The sequence below is a fragment of the Lichenostomus cassidix genome, chromosome 5 (assembly GCF_008360975.1).
Source record: "Lichenostomus cassidix isolate B80296 chromosome 5, HeHo_3.0, whole genome shotgun sequence".
Lineage (NCBI taxonomy): Eukaryota > Metazoa > Chordata > Aves > Passeriformes > Meliphagidae > Lichenostomus > Lichenostomus cassidix.
In genome coordinates, this window is record NC_139486.1 from 45918203 (window position 1) to 45943731 (window position 25529).

The 25529-nt window shown below is 38.2% G+C and overlaps 1 protein-coding gene across 3 annotated transcripts; it reads right to left on the bottom strand.

The window, feature by feature from the left end:
- Nucleotides 1-290: 290 nt before the first annotated feature.
- Nucleotides 291-25529, bottom strand: TOLLIP (toll interacting protein). 3 transcript variants are annotated; one of them, XM_085062813.1, is made up of 7 exons: nucleotides 25372-25528; nucleotides 18425-18574; nucleotides 16277-16459; nucleotides 15068-15220; nucleotides 13168-13258; nucleotides 9386-9406; nucleotides 291-3755 (listed from the first exon to the last, which is right to left on the bottom strand). In XM_085062813.1, the coding sequence occupies exons 1-7, from the start codon at nucleotides 25402-25404 to the stop codon at nucleotides 3541-3543; spliced, it is 846 nt and encodes a 281-aa protein (XP_084918939.1). In that variant the 5' UTR covers nucleotides 25405-25528; the 3' UTR covers nucleotides 291-3540. The 3 variants fall into 3 exon arrangements, with proteins under 3 accessions (XP_084918939.1, XP_084918940.1, XP_084918941.1); XM_085062815.1 differs by lacking the exons at nucleotides 291-3755; nucleotides 9386-9406 and adding exons at nucleotides 9697-10984; nucleotides 11233-11269 and having other exon boundaries at nucleotides 25372-25529; XM_085062814.1 differs by lacking the exon at nucleotides 9386-9406.

The following is a 25529-nucleotide window of genomic DNA, read 5'->3' on the forward strand; positions in this document are numbered from 1 at the left end:
CTTTAAACAATGCAGCCTCACTGCTGCCTCCTTCTGTCCTCTAGACCTGCAACACTGGAATATCTTCTTGTGAAAGTAGCCCGTGGAAGAGTCAGAAAGAGGCACCTACCTGCAGAGGAACTCTTTTGAGCATTTACTGTTACTATTCCCACCAGAAGCTCATATTGAAAAACCAGTGTAATTTGCCAACTAATGTGCAACACTGAATAAAAGACAGTAACTGATACTTGAATTCTAGATCAGTCCATGGACAAAGACTCACACTGTGGTGCTCTCCAACACAGACATAATACACTTTCACTCAGATGATACATTTATTAAATTAGAATGAAAAAGTTAATGTACTTTAGAGTGCAAGAAACATATTTGGACACTGGACCTCAATACAGAGAAACAATGTCTTCAGAATAATTACAGCAAAAAACATCCTCTGTACGGTATTACATATCAACCAAACAGGCAATAACATTTGTAAGGGGGGAAAAACCCATTCAGTACCAACAGCAGATGCAAAGAGCAGTAGAGAAGTTGCAAGGATCTAGCTAGACAAAAAATGTTCCTACCTTTAGCAAGTTGAGGCTCTTGCCAGGACAAACTATACTAAGAGCACTAACTTCTGGCAGATGCCTGTCTTATACAGCTGGCTTTGGTTCCAAGCTGCTGGAAGCTGTTAAGCAGAGGAGCAGCATCAAACACAGTATTACTCCATTAGCATTTTCTCAAAAGCTACAATCATGACTGACAATTTGTTTTAAATAAAGAAACAGACTTTCAGTTCCAATACCTTAGTTTCACAGATCCTAAAATAAGTAAACACTCCCTGTCCTTTTTCATCTCTCTCCAATTCAAACCAACAACAAACAGCTTAACTGGAAGGATATGTATGCTGAAAAGCTGAGCAGGCTTATGATTTTGTTCTTTTTAACAAGAGAAAGTAGCACATCTTGATGTAAGAGTTTCGTCTCTAATGCTTAATTAAATAAAGACAAAAAAATCCACAGAACGATATTTAAGTATAGTGTAAGACACTGAAATCCATCTACTGGCCATACTGCTCCGACATATTCCATTTTCAACTCAAACATGTACCCTATTTTGCATAACATTTGCCTAGGAAAAAAATACACACCAAAAATATATCTAAGAACAGGAGTCTCCCTCAGAGGCTCAGAGCCCAGTTTATGAATAAACCTGGCTAGCCTAACGTTTGCACTTACCCCTCCTGGCAGTTAGGACTGAAAGGTGGTTTTGTTCTATGCTTGAAATGGAGCCGTAATAGGATGCAGTACAATTTACCAGCCATTAAGTTGAACCATGACCACTTGCTTTTATGAAAAGCTGCATTTCGAATCCCACCGTTTTAATATAAAAATTTAAATATGTACATTTTCCCTGAATTGTTCCATCCCTAGCAACTCATGCTATCTGTGTAAAAGGTAGAGCAAGGGACTCTTCCTGGAGGTATCTAAGCATTAAATCCTTACAAACATTCATCCTTTTGGGTCATGATGTCACGGAACACCGCGCTATAAAGACCAAATGCCTCTACACATACTCAATCACAAAATTTACCATGATTATAGGGAAGGGGCAAGACTAATTTCTTGAAGAATACGCACTTTACTTTAGAAAACAAAAGTATGGCAACTCTACAACTACAGCACACAGAATTTATAGCCTTGAATTTCATTATTAAAAATCCAATTGGAGGATGTTTAAATACATGCTTTCAATGGGAAATTGAAGATGTTAAGGGATTCATAACAAAACTTAAAACTGTACATTATGAAGACAGCTTTTAAAAGGCCAGAAACTGGGATGATTTTTGGTGCTGTATTTTAAAAGGTTCAGTATTACTTTTAATGATAAAAAAATAAATATTCATGCTCTACTGCCAGTGCTACCTAAAGGCTACTTGAATGTAGGTTGGGGGGAAAATAAAATCAGCTTTCCATCAGATAATAAAGAAAATATTTTATGCATAGGACATGAAATAAAGTATGGGGAAGAAGAGAATATGGATCGTTATTCCCTATTCCAAACCTGGATTTAATGTTCTCACAAATCATTCAAGAGCCTAGATTTCAAGTGTACATTCATTTCAACTCTTGAAAAGATAAAGGTCTATGGCTATTTTAGAAAGTATTCGAAATCAAACACTAAAGAGACAAAACAGCAACATTGCACAACACTGGAAAAATAAATTGGTGCATACTATTTAAAGTGCATTACTTTACAAAAACAGACACTGCAGAAATTCATCCAACAGGAGTAACTGGTGCATACTCTAAGATTCTGCAGCTCCAAAATCAACTCTTATTTGAAAAAATTACACTTACAATAAATACAAACACCTCCTCTGAGGATCAGACTGTAACTCGGATATGTTAAATTGTCTCTCACAAAGAACTTTATTTCCATCTGCATCAAATAATAATAAATTGACTACAGTAACTGTAGTCTAACAAGTCACTGAGCAGTTCATAATACCATTCTATGACCCGGAAGCTACTTTTCGTGCTTATTTCTTATTACAGGAAAAATACAAACGTTTTCCCACTAATGTAAAGCAATAACTTTGCTGAAACATAGGTATAAAGAAAGAAGCCTTATAACCAGATCGTAGATTTCTGCTTTTTTAATGTAAGACATCATCTTAAATAATTCTTTACGGCTTCAATCATTTTCCAGGTATAGGTATCTTTCCTTCTGCATTTATCCTTTGAGATAGCTACGGGAATGCAGAAGTAGTAGTTAGAGTGCAATTAACTGTGGGAGTACCTTAGGGCTTAGTCCTATTCTCTGCTACAGCAATACCTGCTGTATGAGTAAGAAGTTACCTCCTAAGGTTTTACAGATATATAACAATACTGTGTGGGAGGACAAAGCCCCAAATGCACACCAAAAAATATATTGCTTTGGTGCCCAATAACTAGATTGAATAGAAGATGCCCATTACAAATACCAACAGCATAACCTAAGAAATTAAGCTTATTAAATTAAAAATGATCTAAAAGGTGTGAATATATCACAGTAATAACTAAAGACCACAGAATAAGAAAGGGTCTCCTTTAATTTCTAGCAAAAATAGGCTGCTTGCTGAAACCAAAATACTTTTAACAAATCAGTTGTGTTTAAAGAGCAAACCTTCCATGGAAAGACTTTTTTTTCCCAATCTAACAAACCCTAGTAAATCCTGTACTGCATAGAGTTACTTTTTAAGAGCAAGTTTATGAAACGGGGGAAAGAAAGAAACAAAGCAGCATTATTTCCCACCCCATTAGAATACAGCCACACAGGGCACAGCTGATAGTAAAGATGCTTCACTGCTCTATTGTAGGACATAAGCTAAACTGAGTATGTACAGACTGAGAAAGAAAGAGAAGAAGATTCAAATGTCCAAGGAGAAAAGGGGTATAATCTGTCACACACGATGCACTAACAGAAAGCTGTTGGGAAATTCTTCCTCTAGCTAAATCCCTGGCTTGGCAAGTAAAAATAAGTGGCATCGAGGACGGGGACTATGCAGGAAGTGGGCATCTATGATTCTTCAGCCATCTGAAGTAAGGAGTTGATAGCTGCATCCTTGTTCCCCCTCTGAGCTTCTAGCACTGAGCGGATTACTTCCCTGTCCATGTTGGGAAACATGTCCTGGATAGATTTCAGGTCCTCTTCATTACACAGGTGCTGAGGGTTGACCGCAGGAGGTGGAATTGCCACTGGTACCATGCCTGGATTACAGACTGCAGGCATCCCTACAGGTTAAAAACAGAAGAAAAAAGGCCACAAAACATACATGAGTGGAGGGGAAAGAAAAAAACAACAAACTCACATCAAAAAACCCCAGTGATTTTACAGACAAAAGCAGTTCATGACTTGTCCCAACCCACCAACTTCAGCATTTATTTATTTTAACATGCACTCCAGAGGAGGAAAAAGAAAAATACTGCAGAGACTATACCTACACTGTTGCAACTGGAAAACATTTTTCTGGAACAGCTTCTTTCCCCAAGGTTATATTCCAGAAGTTATAAACTATAGTATGGCAACAGGTACTGTTCAAAATTAGGTACAACTTTCATTAACCAGGTTCACACACAATTCGCTAACCAAACAATAAGCTCCTCACAGAAAGGTGCGGTTGATTTCCCCCGCTTCATATTTTAGCTCCCAATGTATTTATGTTGTGATGAAAAACATTGTTTTACATTATATTTAGAAAGTCAATGAATGCAATCTCCAGCATATTCAAAGTACAGCAAAGTACTTGGGTCCACTAAGAGACTGGACCACACAAATAAGAAATTTTTAGCAGATGTTTTCCCTGGCTAAAGTTCCATCCAGCCTGCAAAGTCACTACGAAGCAAAAGAGCAGCACCTATATGGGCACACACTGCTTTGCTCATCTCTCTTCCAAAGGACAAAATTCATCTGACCTGAAATTTTTCATTAACTTCTTGTATATCCATGTAAAATAAAGCAATATTAGTTTACAGAGTTTTGGAAAATCAGTTTTCCAATTCATGTTAAAAGGAATCACTAGGAAAATATCATCTTTCCATCATGTAGGAACTTTTATAATTAAGCATAGATCCATTGCTGAAACTACTACCTTTTGTTTAGCATAAAACTAAAAACAGATATAGTCCATATCTAGAATCTTATGTTACCGCTTCTGAAAATGGTGTATTTTATTTCTTCTCTATGTAGTTTCAGATCCTTGCTTATCTTAGTCCCACTCCTTTGTGTTATTTTCTGCAGTTCTCCTGTAGAATTTCTAAGGTAGGGCAAGAAAAACTACCTGCAGCTAGACAGAAACACAGCATTGCTTCATACAGCATACCCTGATAAAGTCCTAGTTTTGGTTCTCTATTTGCTTTAAAGCATTTTATGTACTGTGTCAAAGACTATTCACCTGGTATTTTTATAGAGTAGTCTACAGTAATTCAAAGACCTTAATGTATAGTTATGACCAAATTGAGACATTATCACCAAATATGTTTTTGTTAAGATTATTCTTTACACACACTTTAACACCAGACTTAATACATAATTTTATTTTCTTTTTATTACAATGAGATCCTTCCACAACCTGCTGCACTCAGAGAAACTTGGGAAACTGTTAAGCATTTTAGTTTTGACAAATTGTCTATCAGTCCCCCTCCCTCACATTTTTAAGAAATCTGATGCACCTCACCGAAGGAGATGCATCAGATTCAACTCTTTCCATTAGGAGATGAATAATCACCTATTTTTATTTGTTCATCAGCTTTTCAAAGTGCTATTAAACCACAAGATTACCTTTATTGTATCAGAATATCATATGATAGAAAGAATGATTAGCAAATAACATTTTCCAAATGCAGCTGAGAAGGTGATATAAACACACCATACCATTCTTTATTACATACTCAAATACCTATGAATTTTAACATACAGGCTTTTCCTACACAACCATGTTGCTTCCTCCTGAAGTCTACCTAGATTGGTTTAAAGCAGTTCATTCTAGTCTTCCTGGGTTTTAACCATTCTATACAATAGAGAAAATGGTTACTTCAGAAATGTTTTAAAAGAAACTTCATTTTGCAATCCTCCAGTCCTCTGAAAGCAAGAGTTCCTTCCCCTGTTATGGTCTCATGTTCCAACTAGGTTTTCTTGAACTACCTTACATACATATATCTTTATTATCATTTAACTACATAAGTAATTCTACGTTTTCTGCTTCTTTAAAATAAATAGCTCTCAACTTTTTACACATTTCATCTTCAAAAGCCTTGTTACTCAATCTCATAAGCAGTTTATATTTAATATGTAATTTAACACTTTCACATCCTCATATAGGAGACCTACTAATTTTTGACAGAAACCTACTTCACTGTTTTACTTCACACTTCTTAAGATTCTCTAAGAGTGCTGCTGTTGTTGGTTTTGAGTTTTGTAATTTAGCATACATTTTCTTTGAACAGCTAACAATTTCAATACACAGTTTACAGTTTTAGTTCACCTGTTTACTTTTTATCTCTGACATTAATTGCTTGTCCGTAAGTTAAACAAAGGATGAATTTTGTATCACCATTATTATACATCTTCAACATAAGTCTCTTTTTGAGAACCAGCTTTCATATATTACTCAGGAGTAGATCAGAAGCTGCTTCTCTTCTACTAAATTTTAACTGCTCAAAAATCATAACAAGGCGTATGTACAACAAATACCATTTTCAAGAGTGCCTCTTTGCAGCCTCATCTCTCTCAGCACAATGACTGAAGTACTTACGTGATCGAAAATACTACAATTGTATTACATTACTTCTATTAGGACCCAATATCTAAAAAAAGAGCAAAGAGCAGTTTCGATACTTACCTTGTCTCTTCAATATTTTCTTCACTTTAACTATTTAGTCAGAAACATCTACACTCACGTTAACTTGTACAAATGTTTTAACATCCTAGTGACTTGTTTAGTCCGTCAGCATAAAAATGCTGTATTATAACACACATTCTGGGCTGGATGAGCTAAACATCAACTTCGGCTGACAAGGTACCATAACTGAATATAGTCTGACTGCGAGCATTGCAACCAGGATTTTACCTGATGTACTCTTTTCCATTTCTTTCCTCAACTTGGACTCCCTGTCCTATCTGAAGGGATTCACTACTGATTTGTAAACACCTCCATATTTATCAATGTTCTTCAATTTTGATTTTGGAATTTCTCTTTTAATCATCTTTATTATTATTATAAGGAAAAAAAGGAACCCAGAAGCTTTAAGTCTAACACACAGGCTGCATCCCTTCAAGAAAGTTCATATTGAGCCATAAATTCATAGATTTGTTACCTGCACACTGGACCCGTGTTTCTTCCCAGCCATCTGCATCACACACCTATCACAGATAACTGTTGCCTTTTCTACAACACCCTAAACCTTGGCTTGACCGCTTTTTATGCCCTTTGGACTGTGGTCCCTGGAATTCTGTCTGGCATTATGCATTTGAACACACGGCCAATCAGACCATGTGTGCACCCTGGAGGCAAACCACTGTGCAGTCCTCACCAACACTGCAAATACACTTTACCCAATAATCCAGCAGCATTTTGCACTGCCTCTTCCAGAGCTTCAACAAGCCTCAACTCATTCCTCACACTGCCTACAAACAATCTAGGCATTTAAAAGGGACATAAGATGATGTGTGGCCTCAAAAAAAAGAAGTTGCAAAGTACCTGAAAGAACAGAGCAACAGAAGTTATGTTTTACTTCTAACATAAACTTCCCAATATTTTTTACTAAGTCATCAATGCCCTAAGATTATCCAACAATCAGCCTAAACAGCTTATGAACTGTCCTTACAGGAGAGGCCAGTTTAAAGTATAAATCCAAATTAAACATTAGGCTCTTTTCTCAAGTACCACAGCATCCCACAGCTTACCAGTAATGTTTCAGTGCCTTATCAGTGTGAAAAGAAAATAAAGATTAAAATACAGTCTTCCTTACTGCTTTCATCAAAAATAGGAAATTATGAAGCCAGACATCTGCACAGCCAGTACTCAAAAAGAATTTCCAATATAGTCAATTTAAGACATGTGAAATTTCTTAATTGTATTGTTTCTCACTAAGAATTTTCAAAACCCATTTTGCCAGCTCTTGCAGTTTTAGTTCATGCTGTCTACACCTACACTGTAGACAAATGGAAGTTAGCACCACAGATTTTTAATAAATACCTTCATGATAAATGCTTACTTTTCATGAATCTCAACATTCAAGCTATACAAACACCAATTTAAGAGTACTTTGGGTTTTTCCACACTCAGGCTAAAAGCATCCATAATTTCTGATTTACAAAATAGTAAGACTTAAACTTGAACTATGCACTGAAATTTAGCAAATAGACATACATATGTCATTAGAGAAAGTTATAATAAGCTTCCAAATTATCAATGTTCAGTAAAAAGCTGCTTTAAGTTAAAAAAACTTTGTGTCACTGACAGGTGAGAAATGGAACTAAACAATGTAAGAATCCACTATCAATGGAATTGTGGACTTCTGAGTTACTCTCAGATATTAAGCGTTATAAATCAGAAGAATGGAGCACTGTTTTCCAATTCAGTGAAATGGCAATGGCAGACATGCTGGCATAAGCAGTGACATTCCAATACATGAAACAATAGCAAGTCAATTGCTACAAGCAGCAATGAAAGCATCAAAGAAGAATTAACATGGTAAACTTTTCTAACTGCATACAAGGCATTACCCACTTGTAATATATTTCTCCAGTCAAGTGCCCTATGTTTAATTTCTTATCATTCTGTCCCATGCACAGACTCTTTCAGAGTAAAATCAGGAACCTTCTCAGCATGAATTCTTTCATTTAAATGAAGAAATCAGTAACCCTTTTCTAAAAAACAAAATAGATCTTAATGATATTTGCTTCAGGAAAAAACTCAGTACTAAAATATGCATGCCATCTCATTTTTTTAAATGTTGCTTCTTTGCAAACTACTAGAAAAATTAAGTGTACAGAACAACAGAAAAATGCTGAAATTCCACTGCTCTGAATGAACCAAATATATGGTGACAACCACAACAGTTTTATGTACAGCATCTTTCTGAAATTCAGGGCATCATATCTCACAAGGAGTCATTCTGGAATTTTCTAAATGTGTCTGACTGAAGACCAATGCATTTATCAAAGATAGCAGTGTCACAGCATCTTTGCACAACTGAAAATCAAAGTTGTCACAGTAAAGGAAATTTAAAATAAAGGACAATTGATTTCCTGTAACATGATTTGCCTTTGGAGTTCTAGTCAGGTACTTAACTTGACATGGATCTAATACAGATGTGCATGGAAAAGATGCACTGATGAAAAAAGCTTTACCTTTTAAAAAATATCGGAAGATTAATTAAAGCAATTACGATTAGGGCAATTGGCAGGCTGTCTTCTCAGTGTCATTGCAAAACTCAGTTTTTTGCTTTCAAATATACAAAAAGTTGTGACATTACCTGCTTCTCCACTAATCTTGCAGTAGCAGAAGTGCAAGAATAATGTTTCTCTTCTACAAAACCAATACAATCCCCTGGTAAAGCTCACTGACATACAACAGCTTCAGATGAATATTGCAACACCCCATTATAGCCATCAACACAGTTATCACCCATCAGTTTAACCATTATCACTTGAAGCTGAGCAGATGCCTTTAAAGGCTTTCCAACAGGTTAGAGAAGCTTTAATAGTTTCCAGAAGATGCATTAAATTGTTCTACTGTGACAACCAAGTGGCAATACCTTGTGATACAGTCTGCTGTAACAAATGAAGCTGTTTAGGTGAGTTCATGCAAAGACTCTCGAGTCAATGAAGATGGGAGTGAGAAAAGAGCTTGGAAACTTACCCAGAGCAAAGTACTCAAGCCCTAAAGACAGGTGAAAATGAAGGGACAAGGGGAAAGGAGTAAGACATGGGAAAGAAATATTAATCTATTTTTAAAAGGATATTAATTATTTACCTTCCAAAGGTGAAAGCTAGATAAACTGAGGTAGTTGGGCAAAACCTAAAGTACCTAATACTAAAATACTAAATGCTTTTAGGATGCAGTCTCTCAACTAATTTGCTTCTACACCCTGAACAAGTTTCCTAAATGTGTTGTTTATGCAGAAGTAACAATCAGAGGAAATGTTGCCAAAGTAACTAAGCCACCAGCTGTTTGCAGCAAGGATTGTATTTTATAGACCACAAAGGACAACATACATCCATGGTTTTCTGAACAAACACCAGTAACATCACAAGCTAACCCATGATTCTCAGTAAGGCCACCTAAAGAAACAATGTACATATACATACAACCTTGCCTCAATGAAAACTGATATTCTTGACTCTGACAGGACCCTAAACACACAGGTTTTTAACACACTTTTAACATGGGTGTTTATAGAATAAGTAAAAACAGGTTTCCTATTTATCCCATGAATATTTAGCTTACAAGAAACATAGCTTGTTTACTGAACTAACACTTTTTAGCTCATTGTCTCTGGTACTGTTCACTACAAGAAGATACTGCAAGCACCAGTATATCACAATATTCCACAGTTTAAATTAAGTAATCTTTAGAAAAAGAAACAGGAAGAGATGGCAGATAAACTCACCTTCTAGAAGAACAACAGGGTTCACAACTTCTAATTTTTGCATACCCAATCCACAGATATATCAACTATGGCAGCTATAGCTTGTAGCCACTACTGCTGTTGTCAAAAGTTTTCAATTTTAAAAATTTTGCATTTAATTACCATGGTGTAAGAATATTCTGTGGCCACTTATATTCTCAACACAGCTCCATTTACCACCAAATGTGAGGAAATGAGCATTATTTGTGTTCATCTGCTTACCACAGTGACTACATGTTTGCTTCCATGGTTTACCTCAGCTTGTATGACAGAGCATGAGAGGAATTAGCCACTTCAACATTAATTAGAAGGCTAGTTAATTAGAAAGTTAGTTTTGAACAGAAGTTTTCTGTTACATAAAACCAGCTTGGCCTTTCTGACATACCTAAATTTGACTTAACCATCTCTCTTTAAAGCAGTTATTTTGGACAGCTAACAAATAACTGTCAAACTGTCTGAATAAGCATTTTAGTCCACCACTCTATTTCCATCCTAGATTAAGGCTTCACTTCTGACAGTCTTCTACAGCAGAATCCCCTCCATTTCAAATATAATAAACTATTCAGTGATGCTCTTCCACTCTTCAGAAGGAAAAAAAGAACTTGTTTACTGGCTACAATAATTCAGCTGCACAGGTAAAAAAACCTGAACTAGATGCAAGATGCAAAGAAGGAGCACACTGGTGTCCAACCATTGCCCTTCTTGAAGTAGTCTCAAAAGGAAGAAAGCTAACACTATACAATTACAAAGGAAATGTGAGAACAGAGTGGGCCCAGAACACACAAACTGTTCAGTTGTGCAGGGAAGGCCAGCATCTTGAATGCATCTTTCTGAAAGAATCCAGGAGGAGAATCTAGTTCAGTATATAGGAAATATCTTTAAAAACTCAAAAAATGCCTTCCAAGATGAACTGTTGTTTCCTTTTATAATTTGAAATTACTTTTATTAAGCCTTTAAATGTATGAAACAGCAAAAGTATTCTGCAGCCAAGTCACTTTCCAACTCCAAACCTAAACATCCATCTAATTATTATGAGTGGGTCATTGATTAGTGAGTAAGTCAAAGCTTTAGAACTCACAGTGGTTTGGGAAATTTTGATGATGTCCACAGAAATTCTAGAACAGCAAACACAAAGCACAGTACTATTTAAAAAGAATTAAAAATACCAAATGTCGGTCAAAGGTGGTTTGTAAAAAGTTTGGCATTTATGAAGTCAAGGAAGTACACTCCAGCTTTCCCAGAAAAAATATTCAAATCGAGGGGTAGAACTTTGCAGTGCTTTAAAAATACAAGTCACAGATGCAGGAAGAATTTTTAATACAAATAGCATTACAGCAGTAATTAAAACAAACAAAAATGTTGGGTCTTGGTAGAAGGGCAATGTTCCACCATATAGACCCCAAATTCTTAGATGCTAAAATGTCAGACATGCAAATCACTTGCAAATTATCAGTTATTTCTTCACTTGTCCAAACAGAAAATATTCTCAAGATAAATAATTTACAGAACATCAAGATCTGAATATCCAGTACTCTAATAGCAAATTTGAAGGTCTTCTATCAGTTTTATCTGTTCAGTTCTATGCCTAGTTTCAATTATACATGAAACTAGTTTCTGCTTCATTTATGCTCTGGCACAGAAATTTTTTAATATGAATATTCTCATTTTGATCTATTCAAGAAATTTGCTAGCACTTTCTATTAGATCTTTTAACTATACACAAGATGACTGTGTTTGAAGTTCACTACAGAAGGTCTGGTTTACCACAACAGAATTGCCCTTCAGAACATACACTCCAGTTCAAAGCACTTCACTGGCAAAGCAAGCAAAACTTAAAATCTGACAATTAAGTTAGAGAGATAAAAGCACTTTAAATGCAGCAAACGGCATGTTTTCACCAGGGAACAAAGTATGGAGCCAAACTTTTCCACATTTTGCTCTAACTTAACTCTACAAAAATGAAACAGGAGGTATGATTCCTAAGTTACATATGTAGTCTTCTGTTGATGAGTTTTGTTTTTACAGAGAATGGAATTTCAAATTCAATCATCCCCTAGTCTTACAAAAGAAAAATAAAATACATATATCTGTTGTGTCATCCCTTAGCACTGCAATTATGTCCCACACACTCTTTCATTTATATGCTTACACACAAAAAAGCAAAAAGTATGTGTATTTTTCTCTTACTTTCCCTAAAAACGACACATATTACCGAATAAATATCCATACAACAAACTGGGGTTTTAGGAACTGTAAGTGAAACACAAACTCAACTGAACTTGACTTATCACTTCCATAAGTAAGACAAATTCAAGCTTATTTACATACTTCAGGCTTTTCATCTTTGACAGAAAAATTACAAAACCTAAGTTAACACACCTTTCTCTACAAGTCCAAAACTCTGTTGGAACCAACCAAAAGCACTGACAATACTTGCTGTAGTTATGTAAATACATCAAAAAGAGCTATCTCAGAATTCCCTAATATTTTTCATTCACTGAGCTGTGAATATTTGACATGCTGTGTAGCAAGTTTCTTTCCAACAAAGCATCTTCAAAGACCACAGACAAATTAATTACATTATGAGCTATAGAAGCTGCAGTTCCAGCAGCACAATTCATTTGGGGCACTTTCTCAAGTGCAAACAGCTTCATACATGGCTTGCCACCATTTAGAAGAGCACACATTGAGAGTGTAGCCTGCTAGATAGCTATTCAGTAACCCGATCCAAGTCTAAAAAATATACTCAAGAACAGAAGCCTTCAAAACCTGACAGACATTTTAATCCATTTAATCAAATTCATGCAGCTCCATTAAACAGGGTACAAGAATGAAGGCAGACCTGCACTTAATTTGTTCTCTCTTCTCATAAAAACACAGCATGGGAAAAGTGATTAAGGAAAAATCATTTATAGCTTCCTTCACATTCTGAAAAAAACAGGAGTAATTTGGTATTTATTTCTGCAAAACCCTTCACTGGAAGTTTCAGAGTCTTCAAGGAGAAAAAACCTACCTGCTATAGGCACATATCCAACTCCTTGCTGATACACAGTGGGCATCAGGACCACTGGCTGGGGCTGCATCATCATGGCAGCTGGCAAAGACTTGACAGAAAAAGCACAGATTAGAACAGATTAGAACTACTCAGGAAATAGCAAAAAAAATGCCAGCAATGAAACATGTTTGCAAACAAGTCATCACACTGCAAATCCCTGTTTAATAGTACAATATGACTACGCTGATTGCTAATCTATATTAAACAAAATCTCTGGCAAACTAATTGAACTACCATCTTTCAAATGACAATTAATTTACCTGTGAATCAATAAAAACACATCATGTCAAACTAGCCTTTCACAAGAGAGATTAAATTTTGTTATCACAGTGAATTATTTTAAAATGCAGGTTTAATCAGCTTTCATGCATTGGTCTTCTGAAATGAATATTCAACATACTCATCATAAATTAACTATTAGACAAAATCTGAATTTCATTCTGATTTTTTATTTTTAAAAGCAGTACACTGCTCCTAGAAGCAAATTTTAGTTTCAATCAATTATTTTTGAGGTAAACCACTGCTTTAAACAAACTATCCAATTAACTCCATTCCCTTTTACTACCACAATTACTTCAGTAATATTTCAGTTCAGTTTGATCCCTGAAAATACTGAGTAACACGTACAGTACATTCACAGGGAGATATTTTTCAAGATTAATCATAAACTCTTTTCTCCCTGGGGTAATGGAACAACTGTTCAGATTTGGGGCAGAATGTGAATTTCAAGCAGCAGGGAACATCTGTTCCCAGCTGTGTACTCAACAGCAGCTTGGAACATCAGATGATACACAAGTGCAGAAGGAAGCATTCAGGGCTGCATGTGCTACACATTATCTAAAAGCTACTTAAAACAAAGGTGACAGATCAGAACACTCCATGAGCTGCTAAACAAACCAGTGTAAGTCTGCAGTTTTCATTATTTTGTTTTTAAATTGACATGAATTTTTAAAGATTCGGGGGGGGGAAAGTTTAAAAATATTATTATTATTAAATTTCAAATCACAGTGGACTTTTTAGCTGAAGATTTCTTTTTTATATGTATAGTAGCACAGTGTTAAAGAAACTTTCCTGTCTGACCATCCAGGAGCCACTCCGGCACTCACTCCTTTCTGTAACTGCTGAGACCAAGACCCCCTTGCAGTGGGCAGCTCCAGTGACCCCATGGGTGCCCCTCTTGGCTCCCTGCACTCCCCACACTCACATGGTCAGACAAGGCTTCCTTCCCAGCTCAACCCTGGGTTTCCCATAGCAGAGTCCCAGACATCTTTATCCTTAAAATTATTTAATCGTGGTGCAGTAATCCAGAAACAGCTCAAGCTGGTACATCCAGGGAGGGACCTTCAGCAAAGGAATCCCTGGGCTTTTACATCCTCACAGTCTGTGCACCCAGACAGTCTGGGGTCTTCCCCAGAGTCCCTGGCTCCTGCTGTGTCCAAGTGTCCAGTCACCTGGCCAGTGCCCCAGGTCCCTGTGCCCTTTGCTGTCCAAAGGGTTGGCACCAGGTCACAGCCCCTTGTCTGGGGCTCCCACCATGTCCCCCACCCAGGCACAACCTGCAGCTCTCACTGCAGCGGCACACCCAGCACCTACTCTAAGTGCATTCCTCAACAACAAGAATAAGATGAATTTTTTAAATTGCAAAACAAGATAAATACCCATTTGCCACCTCACCCTGAAGTATTTATTGTCTTTACAAATACTTTTGACTGCTGTTCCCAAAGTTAGGTATAATTATCTTAAATGCCAACACACACACAAACACCCAATATGGTACAACAGATCTACTTCAGTGTAAAATATCTCCCTCCCACTACGTAAGAAGCTTCTCTCCCTTCCCACCCCAAACTCAGCTTACCGTGTATGACATAACCAGATTAATCATTCCTTCCTTGTCATCACCTTGCCTTCCACTCAAGCTATACCATTCATCCTCCACATTTCCTTGTTTCAGAGACTCAGGAATTGTAATGTGTGTCCAAGCAATGCGGTCATCCATTGAAAAGGCTCGCTGAAATATAATTTGAAAAGTTTTACCAAATTAATTGTCCTGAAAAAAAACCCCGAAGTTAAAATTATCCTTGACTAACACTTCAGTTTTATGCTATTTGTTAATTTTTATTCCCTTTGAAACTACTAAAGTGTCAGTAAATATTCTGGCCATGTCCCTTCCAACAGGGATGAAGGACAGTTTAAGTGGGATTATAGATTGATTGCACACATTCAACAGCAAGAAATTGAAAACCTGAAGCAGAACACTCTAGAAATACAGTGTCCTAATATCATCATAGGCTGTGTGAATCTTGTGATAACACATTACATGAATGTGAACAGCTTCTGTTTACTACGACAGGCTGTGAACTCCAGCAGATAGAAGTACTGATCTGCCCCCCTCCCCGCTGCAGCAATGAAACACTTGAACCAATCAACTAAGCTCACAAAGCATCATCCAAAAGCCTCACTTGTGTAACGACCCCACAGCTGTTGCACTGCTGTACTTTACTACACACAGTGAGAGATGCAGCAAAGAAAAAAAGGCAAACAGTAAGACTTTAGCCTCAGCCTTAGTCTCTTAGCTTCTCCTAATAAATCCTAATGACTACATACAGTCTGTATTTGACAGTTTTATTCTCAGGAATTCCAAGCTTGGGAAAGCTTCCAAGCTCTTCCTAGGTTAGAATAGCACTGAAGAATTTTCAAGTAAAACAGCATTGTACAACAGGCTATTTTTGATAGGGACAGTGAAGGATATAAGGCCGCAGGGCATTTTGATAGCCAAGAGGAGCTTAATTGGCACTCAGACATCTTTTGTTTCTCCTCCTTTGTAGGCAAGCCTGCTAATGCCCCTCTATCAGCTACCAAAGGAAAAGTAACAGTTCTGACATTCCTGGGGAAGAGTAAAGCCTTATGCATTGCTGTTTCTGGAGCTCTGAAAAATTTCTGTCATCTCCCAGAGAATATGGCTAAGAAACTGTCTGTGCAAACTCAATCCTTTTCTGCAAGGTTTCACCCAAACCTCAGTCCAAACAGGAGATGGGGAGGGGTAGAATAAATATGCAGTTCTGACCTCATCAAATATCTCTAGATAAAAGGAGTCCACACCCGGAGGAACAGTGCACTGAATGACTTTGTTCCAGCGGGGGTTCTTGGCTCCATTATGTGCTGTTGGAGTTTCATACACAGCATACCCCAGCCGTATCCGACAATACGGATCCATGCGCGTCATTCCGTAGTTCTTTGCCAGTTTGGCCTGAAAAGAAAAGAAACCCAGTAAGTAAGTGTATAATACTGACATTCACTTGAGAAGTTAATTACTATTAGTTCACAGTAAGAACCAAATATTGAACAAAGGACTAGATTAAGTGCTGTGACAGAGAGGAAAGAGGAAAAAACCAACAAAACCAGTGTTCAGATTAAAACGTAAACCAGTAACACCATTAAATATCTGGCAGACCTTGAAAACAGAACATCTTTTTAACCTATTTATTGTAGAAAATACACATCTTCACTGTAGCTAATATAAGTTACTTCACACCAAAGCAAAAGATACATGATTACATGGATATTGTAACAAGTTCAATTTTTCCCTGGGAATTTGACCTCCAACATACAATCACAAGTGCAATGTCATAGATAGCCTGCCCTCTTCCATTTAAGTTCTTTCAAAGGCTGAAATACAGAAATCCAGTACCTTCAAGAATATCACACAATCCAAAAGCACACCCTGCAAAAGCAGCTCAATTGAGGTAAACTAGTAATAATAGATCATATGTTTCAAAGTGATTAAACACTTCACCATGTGAATGTAAGAGTAGTTAATTCAGTGGACTTAAGTCTTAAGATTACTATAAAAACAGATGCTGTATAGAATCAGAAGAGATCCAACATACTTTTGCTGTTACATGAGAAGACTAGAACAAAACAAGGTGACGATAGTCCTGAACACAACACTGATTACTGTCGCACAAGCAGAAGTTGGGCTTTTTGGACATGCTGTTTCTTTGACCTGCACTAAGCAGGCTCTTTTTATAGTAAGACAAATGACAAACCATGGTGGCCAGGGCATTGCCCACCTACAGGATGTTTACAGAACTCACAACAGTTGAGGCAGTGCACTGTATAACATTTATCACAAAGGCAGCACCTCAGGCTTAGAAAGCCTTTTTCTTCTTCAGGGAACATACTGGTTCATCAATTCATACATTAGAGCTGGTGAGAGAGGTCTCAAAATGTTTCTTGTAAATGCAGACTTAAAAATTAAAGTAGGAAAGTTGGCATATAAATCAGACACTCTAAACTCTGGAGTTGTAGGATTAAGCAGTTTATCATAAAACTTCACCAAAAGAAAGGAGACAATCAGCCATGCTTAGACAAACTCAGCACCATCCCTATATATCTGCAAGGAAAAAAAGAGCAGCAAATTACCTCCCCAGAAACTTTTTCTGATTTTCCACCTGTTTATTAGTAACAGTATTAAGGCATGCTGTTTGATATACTTTATCAACACATATTTAAATACAAAACACTTCAACCAGATTTTCATCTTCTATAGGTTAACTATACCATGGCAAGTCTCCTATCCAGAATGCCACGTCTCAATGTGCAGCCAAGATTCCATAGCATTCCTGCATAAACTCCTAGACAGGTAGAGAAGACTATCTCCTGTTGTATGGCCATTCAGAAAGACCTTGACAGGCTAAGAGAAGTGTGCAGACAGAAATCTCCAAGTTCAACCACGGAAAAACAACATATATGATGGTAAGACTGGGCAAACTGCCTGGAGAACAGCTTTGAGGAGAAGGATGTGGGAAAATATATAAGGCAATGGCAGTTCCCCACAATATTCTCAGAATTACTCATGTCTTCCAATATTAAGTGTTTCTACAGGAAGCCTCTGAACAGAAATTTTCAGAGAAAATTTCTCTGTTCATTGTTCATTGCAAAAAAATCCATGAGTTTATTTGATGATGTGCTATAATAGCAAGGTTTACAGGAAATTGCTGCACCAGGCAGCGATGAAACATGAAACTGGACAAAATGCTGATGTACTGGAACATGAAGCTACAAAACCTTTAAGAATTATTCACTCTCCATTTACAAGTAATTTAGTAACTCAAATTCCAACACAAAATCTTTTCATGTTCACTGATTACAAAAATGAATTGCATGAATTATTTTAAATTACTTAATTGTACAAAGATGGCACAATTTATACCTGTACTACGGTAATGCTGAGTCTTCCTACTGTACCCATTGCTCCTCCATACTGTAGCTGCTGAGCTGCCTGGGCATCCAGCTGGATTTGCTGCTGCTGCTGGGTTGGGGTAATGCGAAGAAAATCTTGAGGAAGCTCACCAACAAATACCTTAACAAAGAAAGAGAGGGAAAATAAAAGACTTCAAACTTTTATAATGAGAAAGAGATTAATATAAATCAGTGTAACAAATTAGGCAGAATATAATCTCATTTTGACAGCATGAACAAAGAACTAATTAAATGACAAAACTGCCAACTCATGTAGCAAATGTTCTCTTTCAGAAACACTAATTTCCAAAATAAGCCTCTGAAAAAAACAGCTAAAGCTGTTCTGCAACCAAACATATAAGTAGTACATATAAGAGTCAGAACCACTAAGTTGTACATTACATTTGCATATGATATCTGATGGCATCCAGCTCTTTCACTTATTCACCACCCATGTTGCATCCAATTGTTCCTGTGCCAAGACACAGCCCCGCACTTTCATCTGAAAGGTTACTTCCACAGTCACCTTCAAGACAGGTTGTAAAACAGGATTTCCTAAGGACCAAATTCTGCAACAGAGTAAAGGTGCCCTAATGCCTTTCCACTATTAAACACAGCCGGTCTGCAACTAACCTTGGTGACAAAATTTCACCACATTCAAAACAACAATGTGGGAATTAAAAATCCAGTCATTAATGAGAATGTGCCATGAAAAAAAAGTTGAAGTATAGTAGAGAACTTCTGTCACATGAGCCAATATGAATCAGCATTCACCATGGATTTTCTGTTACCTTTACAGTATAAAGGGAAACTTTCTACCCATTACTTGTCAATTCAACAACTCAGGTTTGTTTCTAGGTTTTAAATGCTCAGTGAACATTATTGATTCAAATACATTTAGAGAGATAATTTTAAAATAACAAATACACTATAACAATATTCTAAAAGGCAAAAGAAGTGTCATGGAAAATTTGTAACTAAGCTGTACTCATTTCTCTTGCCTATAGGGTGGTTTACATATTTAATACAGAACTGTCTACCTCATCAAGACAAAAGACAACGCAATTTCTTATGCTGCAATCCCAAGCAATATTACTCAATCATGTCTCTGGCAGATGTGAGTCTACAGAACATAATTTAAGAAGGTAGCAGGCCTTGAGGACATAGCTTTTCAAGATTAGACAGCATTTGCATGTCAAGATTGCATCTTGGAGACAGAAATTGCACCTCTTGCCAAATCACATGTTGTATGACTATTTTGTATGATTATCTGAGAGCCTGAGGATCCTGGCAACAGTAGGAATCACATGCCAGAAAGGAAGTTAATCTCAAAAGTTCAGGAGGAAGCACTGAATGCCTGCTGCTGAACAATTGGGAAAGAAAGTAAAAAGACAACCAGTTTTGCTTACAAGGATCCTAAAACTTTACAATTAAAATGTTAAGTAGCTGCAGTTTGAAGAAATGGGAAGAAAAAAACATGCAGAGGGAGGGAAAACGAAACTAGAAGTTAATAATAAAAGAAGGCTTATTTAAGTTTGGCTGGCAATGGGATATGGTGTTGTAACAGCCTTCTCACTGAAATACATATAATTTTAAAATAAAATATAATCCATCTAGGCAAGATTTCAAATGGCCCTCGAATTAGCAAGGAAATGGCATTGACAACACAGCAGGTTCCCCTCCAACCCTGCTCCTCCAGGAAGTTTCAAACCTGGTATTATTAGCACCTCTAGGAATGAACATCAGAAACATTTCCCATAGTCAAAACGGGCAACTGCAGCCCTGAAATCCCATTTCCATATTATGCAAGCTCCCTCTGTCAAACTCCCAGAAAACAGGATTGCCTCTTTTGTCTCCACCATCTTCACGTGGATATTGGAAAGCGTAAGTCATTCACAACAGAAGTCTAATAATATCTTCCACTTTTTAAATTATATTTCATTAAGTTAGCCACTATCTGCTCCAAAATAAAATAAACAAACTAGTCTCTGTACTGAGGTCCGAAGGGGAAAAAGTCCACTAAAGTGACCAAAGTTTTCTTACAGCAGCTAAGCTGATCCTAGGTCATTCAGTTACTCAAAGCTACATTTTTATCCTAGAACTGCAGAGCTGACATACATAGAAACTAAAACCAGCTAGTGTTAACTAAGTTCCCAAAAGATCTGAGTGGTAAACCCCTCCAAAAGGGAAGAGGGGGAACAAGACATGCACACACTCATCTTAAGCGTTCAGTTCGGAATGAGATTTGGTTCACAAGCCCTGGTGATACAGCCTGCAAAATATCTAGGAGAGGTGCTTATTGAAGGAAATACACGACTCTGTATGGTCTTACACTAATTATCAGCTGATTCCATATTGATTGAGACAAATAAGTATCATGCAATCTTTTTATCTGTAAAGAAAACAGGTCAGTTTACAACTTCCCGAAGGCATTTAAAAACAGGCACATAATTGCCACCTCCCAACCTGAATTAAAAATATGAAGTTACATAACCAGAATTCAACCACAGTTTTTGTTTTAAAAGCAAGAACATATGTGACAAGCTTGTATCACTGATCCTACTCCACAACCAGTTTGAAATAAACACACTTCCTGCTTTTATAATGGCACTTCAGAAAGAATGCAAAATTAAAGCATGCTCTGCACTAACTGCAGAACAAAAACTTAACTCCATTTAGCAATAGGACAGGGACAGGACCACAATTCAGCAGACAAATGTCGAGCAGGCATTCATTAAAAAGAAGCCTGCATTATAATCACTTCCTAGTTTACCAACAGCATTACATATCAAAAATATGGACTATCTAAAAATAGAATAATATTGCCCATCTGCTAACAACCACCTAAGAGGTAGTTTTGTGGATCTTCAAAGTAAAATGCTGCAGGTATAAAAACTGCATCTCAACTTCTTCAAACTGAAGGTGGTGTGATGTTCTACAGCTATTTGACATAACTGAGGATGGGGCTGTCTCAGTCTCACTTTCCCGTTTCTTACGCAACATGAAATGGTGCCAGAGAGTTATAGTGTGTCAGTGCAAAGGGCTGATCAGAAGAAAGTGAAACAAGGGTTGGAAGTAAACAGAATGGGAGGGAAGTTGTCAGAACCCTCAACTCACTGATTCTGTAAGTACTGGCACCCGTGTAATGAAGGGAAAGGGAAACAGAATCAAGGACAGCCACAAATGCCCTGAGAAACGGAAACATTTACCTAAGCACAAGACACTCAGGGAACCATAATTAAGGTTTCCTCACTAGCAATTACCAAGGAAGTCTAACATGAAACTCCTGCAAAACATCAAAGAGCTTGAAACACCTAACTACCCAAAAAAGTTCTAATCATTCTCCTTTAAATGGTTTTACCATCTTTAGAAAGAAAAATGAATGAGACAGGATTTCGAACTATTATTCTATGCTTTGCAAACTGAAGCAAATATTGGTACCATATAGGAAGGATCCAGAGGTCCTGGAAGAGCTGATATTTGTTCAAGGCTGCTTTCAAACATCTTTGAAAGGTCATGGAGATTAGAAGAACTCCCCTATAACTAGAGAAAGACAAATCTCATACACAGCTTTCCAAAGGGCAAGAAGGATGACCTGAGGAACCACAGGCAGGTTAGCTTCACTTCAGTCACTAAGAATTCATGGAGCAAGCACTTCTGGAAGACATTCCTTGACACATGAAGGAAAAAAACCAAAACAGAGACTAGGAATAGCCAGCCTTTACCAAGGCTTGAAAAGCATAAAAAGCTGATAAGCCATCTGCCTCCTCCAATAAAATTACAATATATACCTAAGGAAAGTGCAGAAGGTATCAAAGCTGGATCATTACAATCTAAATGGGTGGACTACTGGATGGGTGAAAAGCTGGGTGAGGTACTGAGCTCAGAAGCTGAGGTTCAGTGGTTAACAGTACTGTAGCTTGGTTAAAAGTGAAGCTGTTCAGAGGTCTGTTCTGAAAATAATTTATGCGTCTAATATTTTTCCTCAGTAACCCAAGGTGAAGACAGACAGTACCCTTATCAGTTTTGAGGAGAAATGACTGGCATAATTGAGGATGGGGACAACCAGAGAGATGGAAGAATTCACTGGCAGGAATCTCATGAAATTCAACAAGGGCAAAGACCTGTACTTTGGCCAGAAAAATTCTTGGCACTGGTACAACTAGAGAACAACTGGCAGGACTGCCTGTACCTCTACAGAGGTGGAGAGCAAGCAAAACATGGATGAGCAAAGGATTCTTGCAGCAATGAATCCTAACAGAAAATTACACTGGATTAACAAGAACTCAGCCAGCGGGCTGACAAAAGAAAGCAATTGCTGAACCACACCTGAAACACTGTAACAGTTTGGGGCCCAGCAGTACGGGAAAAATTATGAACTTCAGGGAGCCCAGCAAAGATCCATCAAGAGGCCCAAGAAAAGGTCTGGAGCTCTTGTGAAGACAGGCTGAGGATTTGTTTAGAACAGAAGAAAATTAGAATGCACCTTGTAGCAACTTTCTCAAATCTGTGAGGATATCATTGAGAAAACAGAACCAGGTTTTCTTCTGAGATACAACACAAAGAGAAAGGAGATCTCAATTGTTAAACTGAAACAGGGCATATTTCACATGAAACAAGGAGGGGGTAAAAAATATCTGTTAAGTATGGCAGGAACTATGGTATACAAACATGAGTTAAAAGTTAAAGATAGAATGAGTGTCCATATGACATCTGTGTCTATGACTGGAGAACAGAAGGCTCCGTGGAGACCACAGAACACCTTCCAGTCCTTGAGGGAGCCTACAAGAAAGCTGGAAAGGGACTTTTGACAAGGGCCCATAAAAAGTTTTGGAAAGTCTCAAGACAAAACTAATCAGAGTAGTGATTATTAGGGAAATTAGGAGCAGAAATCTATGCAGTCCTAGCTTGGTACTTGATCTAATTTTGCAGGACCTGACGTATTTGCCAACATGGTGGATAATCATGGAGAACAATCATGGAGAGTAATTTTGGGTATGACTGGCTAGCAAAGAAATCACAAATACAACGTTTTGGCGGCTCAGTCTTAAACTAAAGCCTGGTCAAACTGTTTATTAATATTCTCACTTGTAACAGGTATTATTTAGCAGCCCTTACATATTCAGCTACAGTTTAGATTTAAAATGCTGCTTTGTTCACAAAAGATCACAAAATGTGAAAATATGGTAATTCTGTAACATCCTGAAAAGGGGCAGAGATATCTATATTCTAGCAGAGTATTTACAGTAACAGACAGGATGAATTCTATTTCATCTGAAAAACTAAACAGCAATCAGAAATTTTAATTATGCACCAAGTAAGCATCATCACAAATTAGAAAGTGCAGGTATAAGAGAAAGACTGGCAACAACCCACTTTATTTTCTTACCCACATGAAACAACCTTGAATATTTTCTTGCTTATTCAAACAGAAAGACAGAACTGTTCTCTCCAGTGCTAAAGAAAAATGTGTTTCCCAATCCTTTAGCACCATTTAGTGGCTACTCATTTGTAACGCAGTTGCATTTATCAAAACAAGTAAAATTCTATCTTCCTCTCTAGAGAGAATTAAAAAAGGCTGGCATGTACCATAACAACACACCCAGCAGTGAATAGCTGCTTAATATTGCATAACTTATTCATTCATTTGAAAATGAATTCAGGTCTCCAAAGTGGGAAAGGAAGAAAACCATATACAACAATGTTGGGAACACGTTAAAACAATCCCAAAACCTGAAGCCCAGAGAGCCAAAGTTGCATGAGTTAAACCATCATATGCCTTTCCACTTGTCAGGCTTCAATTAAGTTTAGGAAACAAAAGATTGCCAAGAGATTATACAGGAGTACCTGGGAAATTCTAGAACACGACATCTAGATGAGTAACATTCTAAGGCTGAAATGCAGCTCCTTTAAAACATTCAAGAAAGACTAGGCAGTTATGATAAATAAGACAAATAAGGCATTTTAAGGAATAAAATTGATGACCGTATCATATTACTGTCACAAGATAACAACTGACAGCAGTGCAGTTTTTCAAGATTAGCAATAATTCACCTCTCTGTTCTTTCTACAAGGCTGCATAGATTAAAAAAAAAAAAAAGCAGTTGTTTCTACATAATAAAATACAGCAGTGTAAATTTATTGTTTGCAAAAAACCCTCATTTCACCTGCTAAGCAATATCATATTGTCAATGACTATCAGATACTTTCAGAGAGGAGGAACAGACAGGAACAGCACATCTGTCGAGAGCTGATGTTGTAACACGCCTGTAGAGCATCCCGGTGTGAGGTATGATTATCCCCGGGCAAAACCAGATAGTAACATATTCCCAATAAACTGTCAGCACCACCTCCCAGAAGGCTGGTAAATTGGTTTTACGACGGCTCAGCTCGCGTCCAGCACGCCCGCCTACATCCTGCACTGGCTGCGTCGTTGCAGCTTTCAGGCGGCAGCTCCAGGGACAGCGGCCTGGCCGTGCCCTGCCGAGCCAGCAGCACAGGGAGCTGAGCTCTTGCTTCACAGGGAAAGCGGTTTAGCGCCGCTCAATGTAAGCCGTTCCCTCCTTCGAAAGGCCTTTGGACAAAGAATGGGGCAAACAGCCGCCTCAAGCGCTCCGCGCAGTTAGGAGGGACTTTCCCCTCCCCTTTCCCAAAGCCTCTTCGCAGGCGGGGAACCGACAGACCAGGCAGACCTCCCTCCCCCGCCCCCGGCAGCCTCGAGAAGACGAGAGGGCTTTTCCTCTCCCCCCTCCGGTGCGGCCGGAGCTGGGGCACGACGGGAGACACAGTCTCCCTCCCACAGCGGCCCCGGCGCAGGCCGGGCGGGCCCATCGGGGTCTCCAAGCCGGGCCTCGCCCGCCCAGAGCGGCGAGCGGTACCAGGAGATACCGCTGAGCGGGCCGCGCCCGCAGCACTCACCGGGCCCCGCTGGGTGGTGACGGTGGTCGCCATGGCGCCTCGCCGGGGCCGCGGCCGAGACCCTTCCTCCCCTTCCTCCTCCTCCCGCCCCGCCAGGCCGCCGCCGCTCCCAGCCCCGAGCGCGGCCCCGCCGCCCGTCACTCAGCGCGCGCCGCGCG

Coding starts and splice junctions, on each gene's coding strand:
- TOLLIP (XM_085062813.1), bottom strand. CDS start 25,404: ATGGCGACCACCGTCACCACCCAGCGGGGCCCG. Junction 16,460..18,424: donor TCAGCATTACCGTAGTACAG/GTATAAATTGTG, acceptor TTTTCTTTTCAG/GCCAAACTGGCAAAGAACTA. Junction 3,756..9,385: donor GCTTGAGTACTTTGCTCTGG/GTAAGTTTCCAA, acceptor TTTAACCTGTAG/GGATGCCTGCAGTCTGTAAT.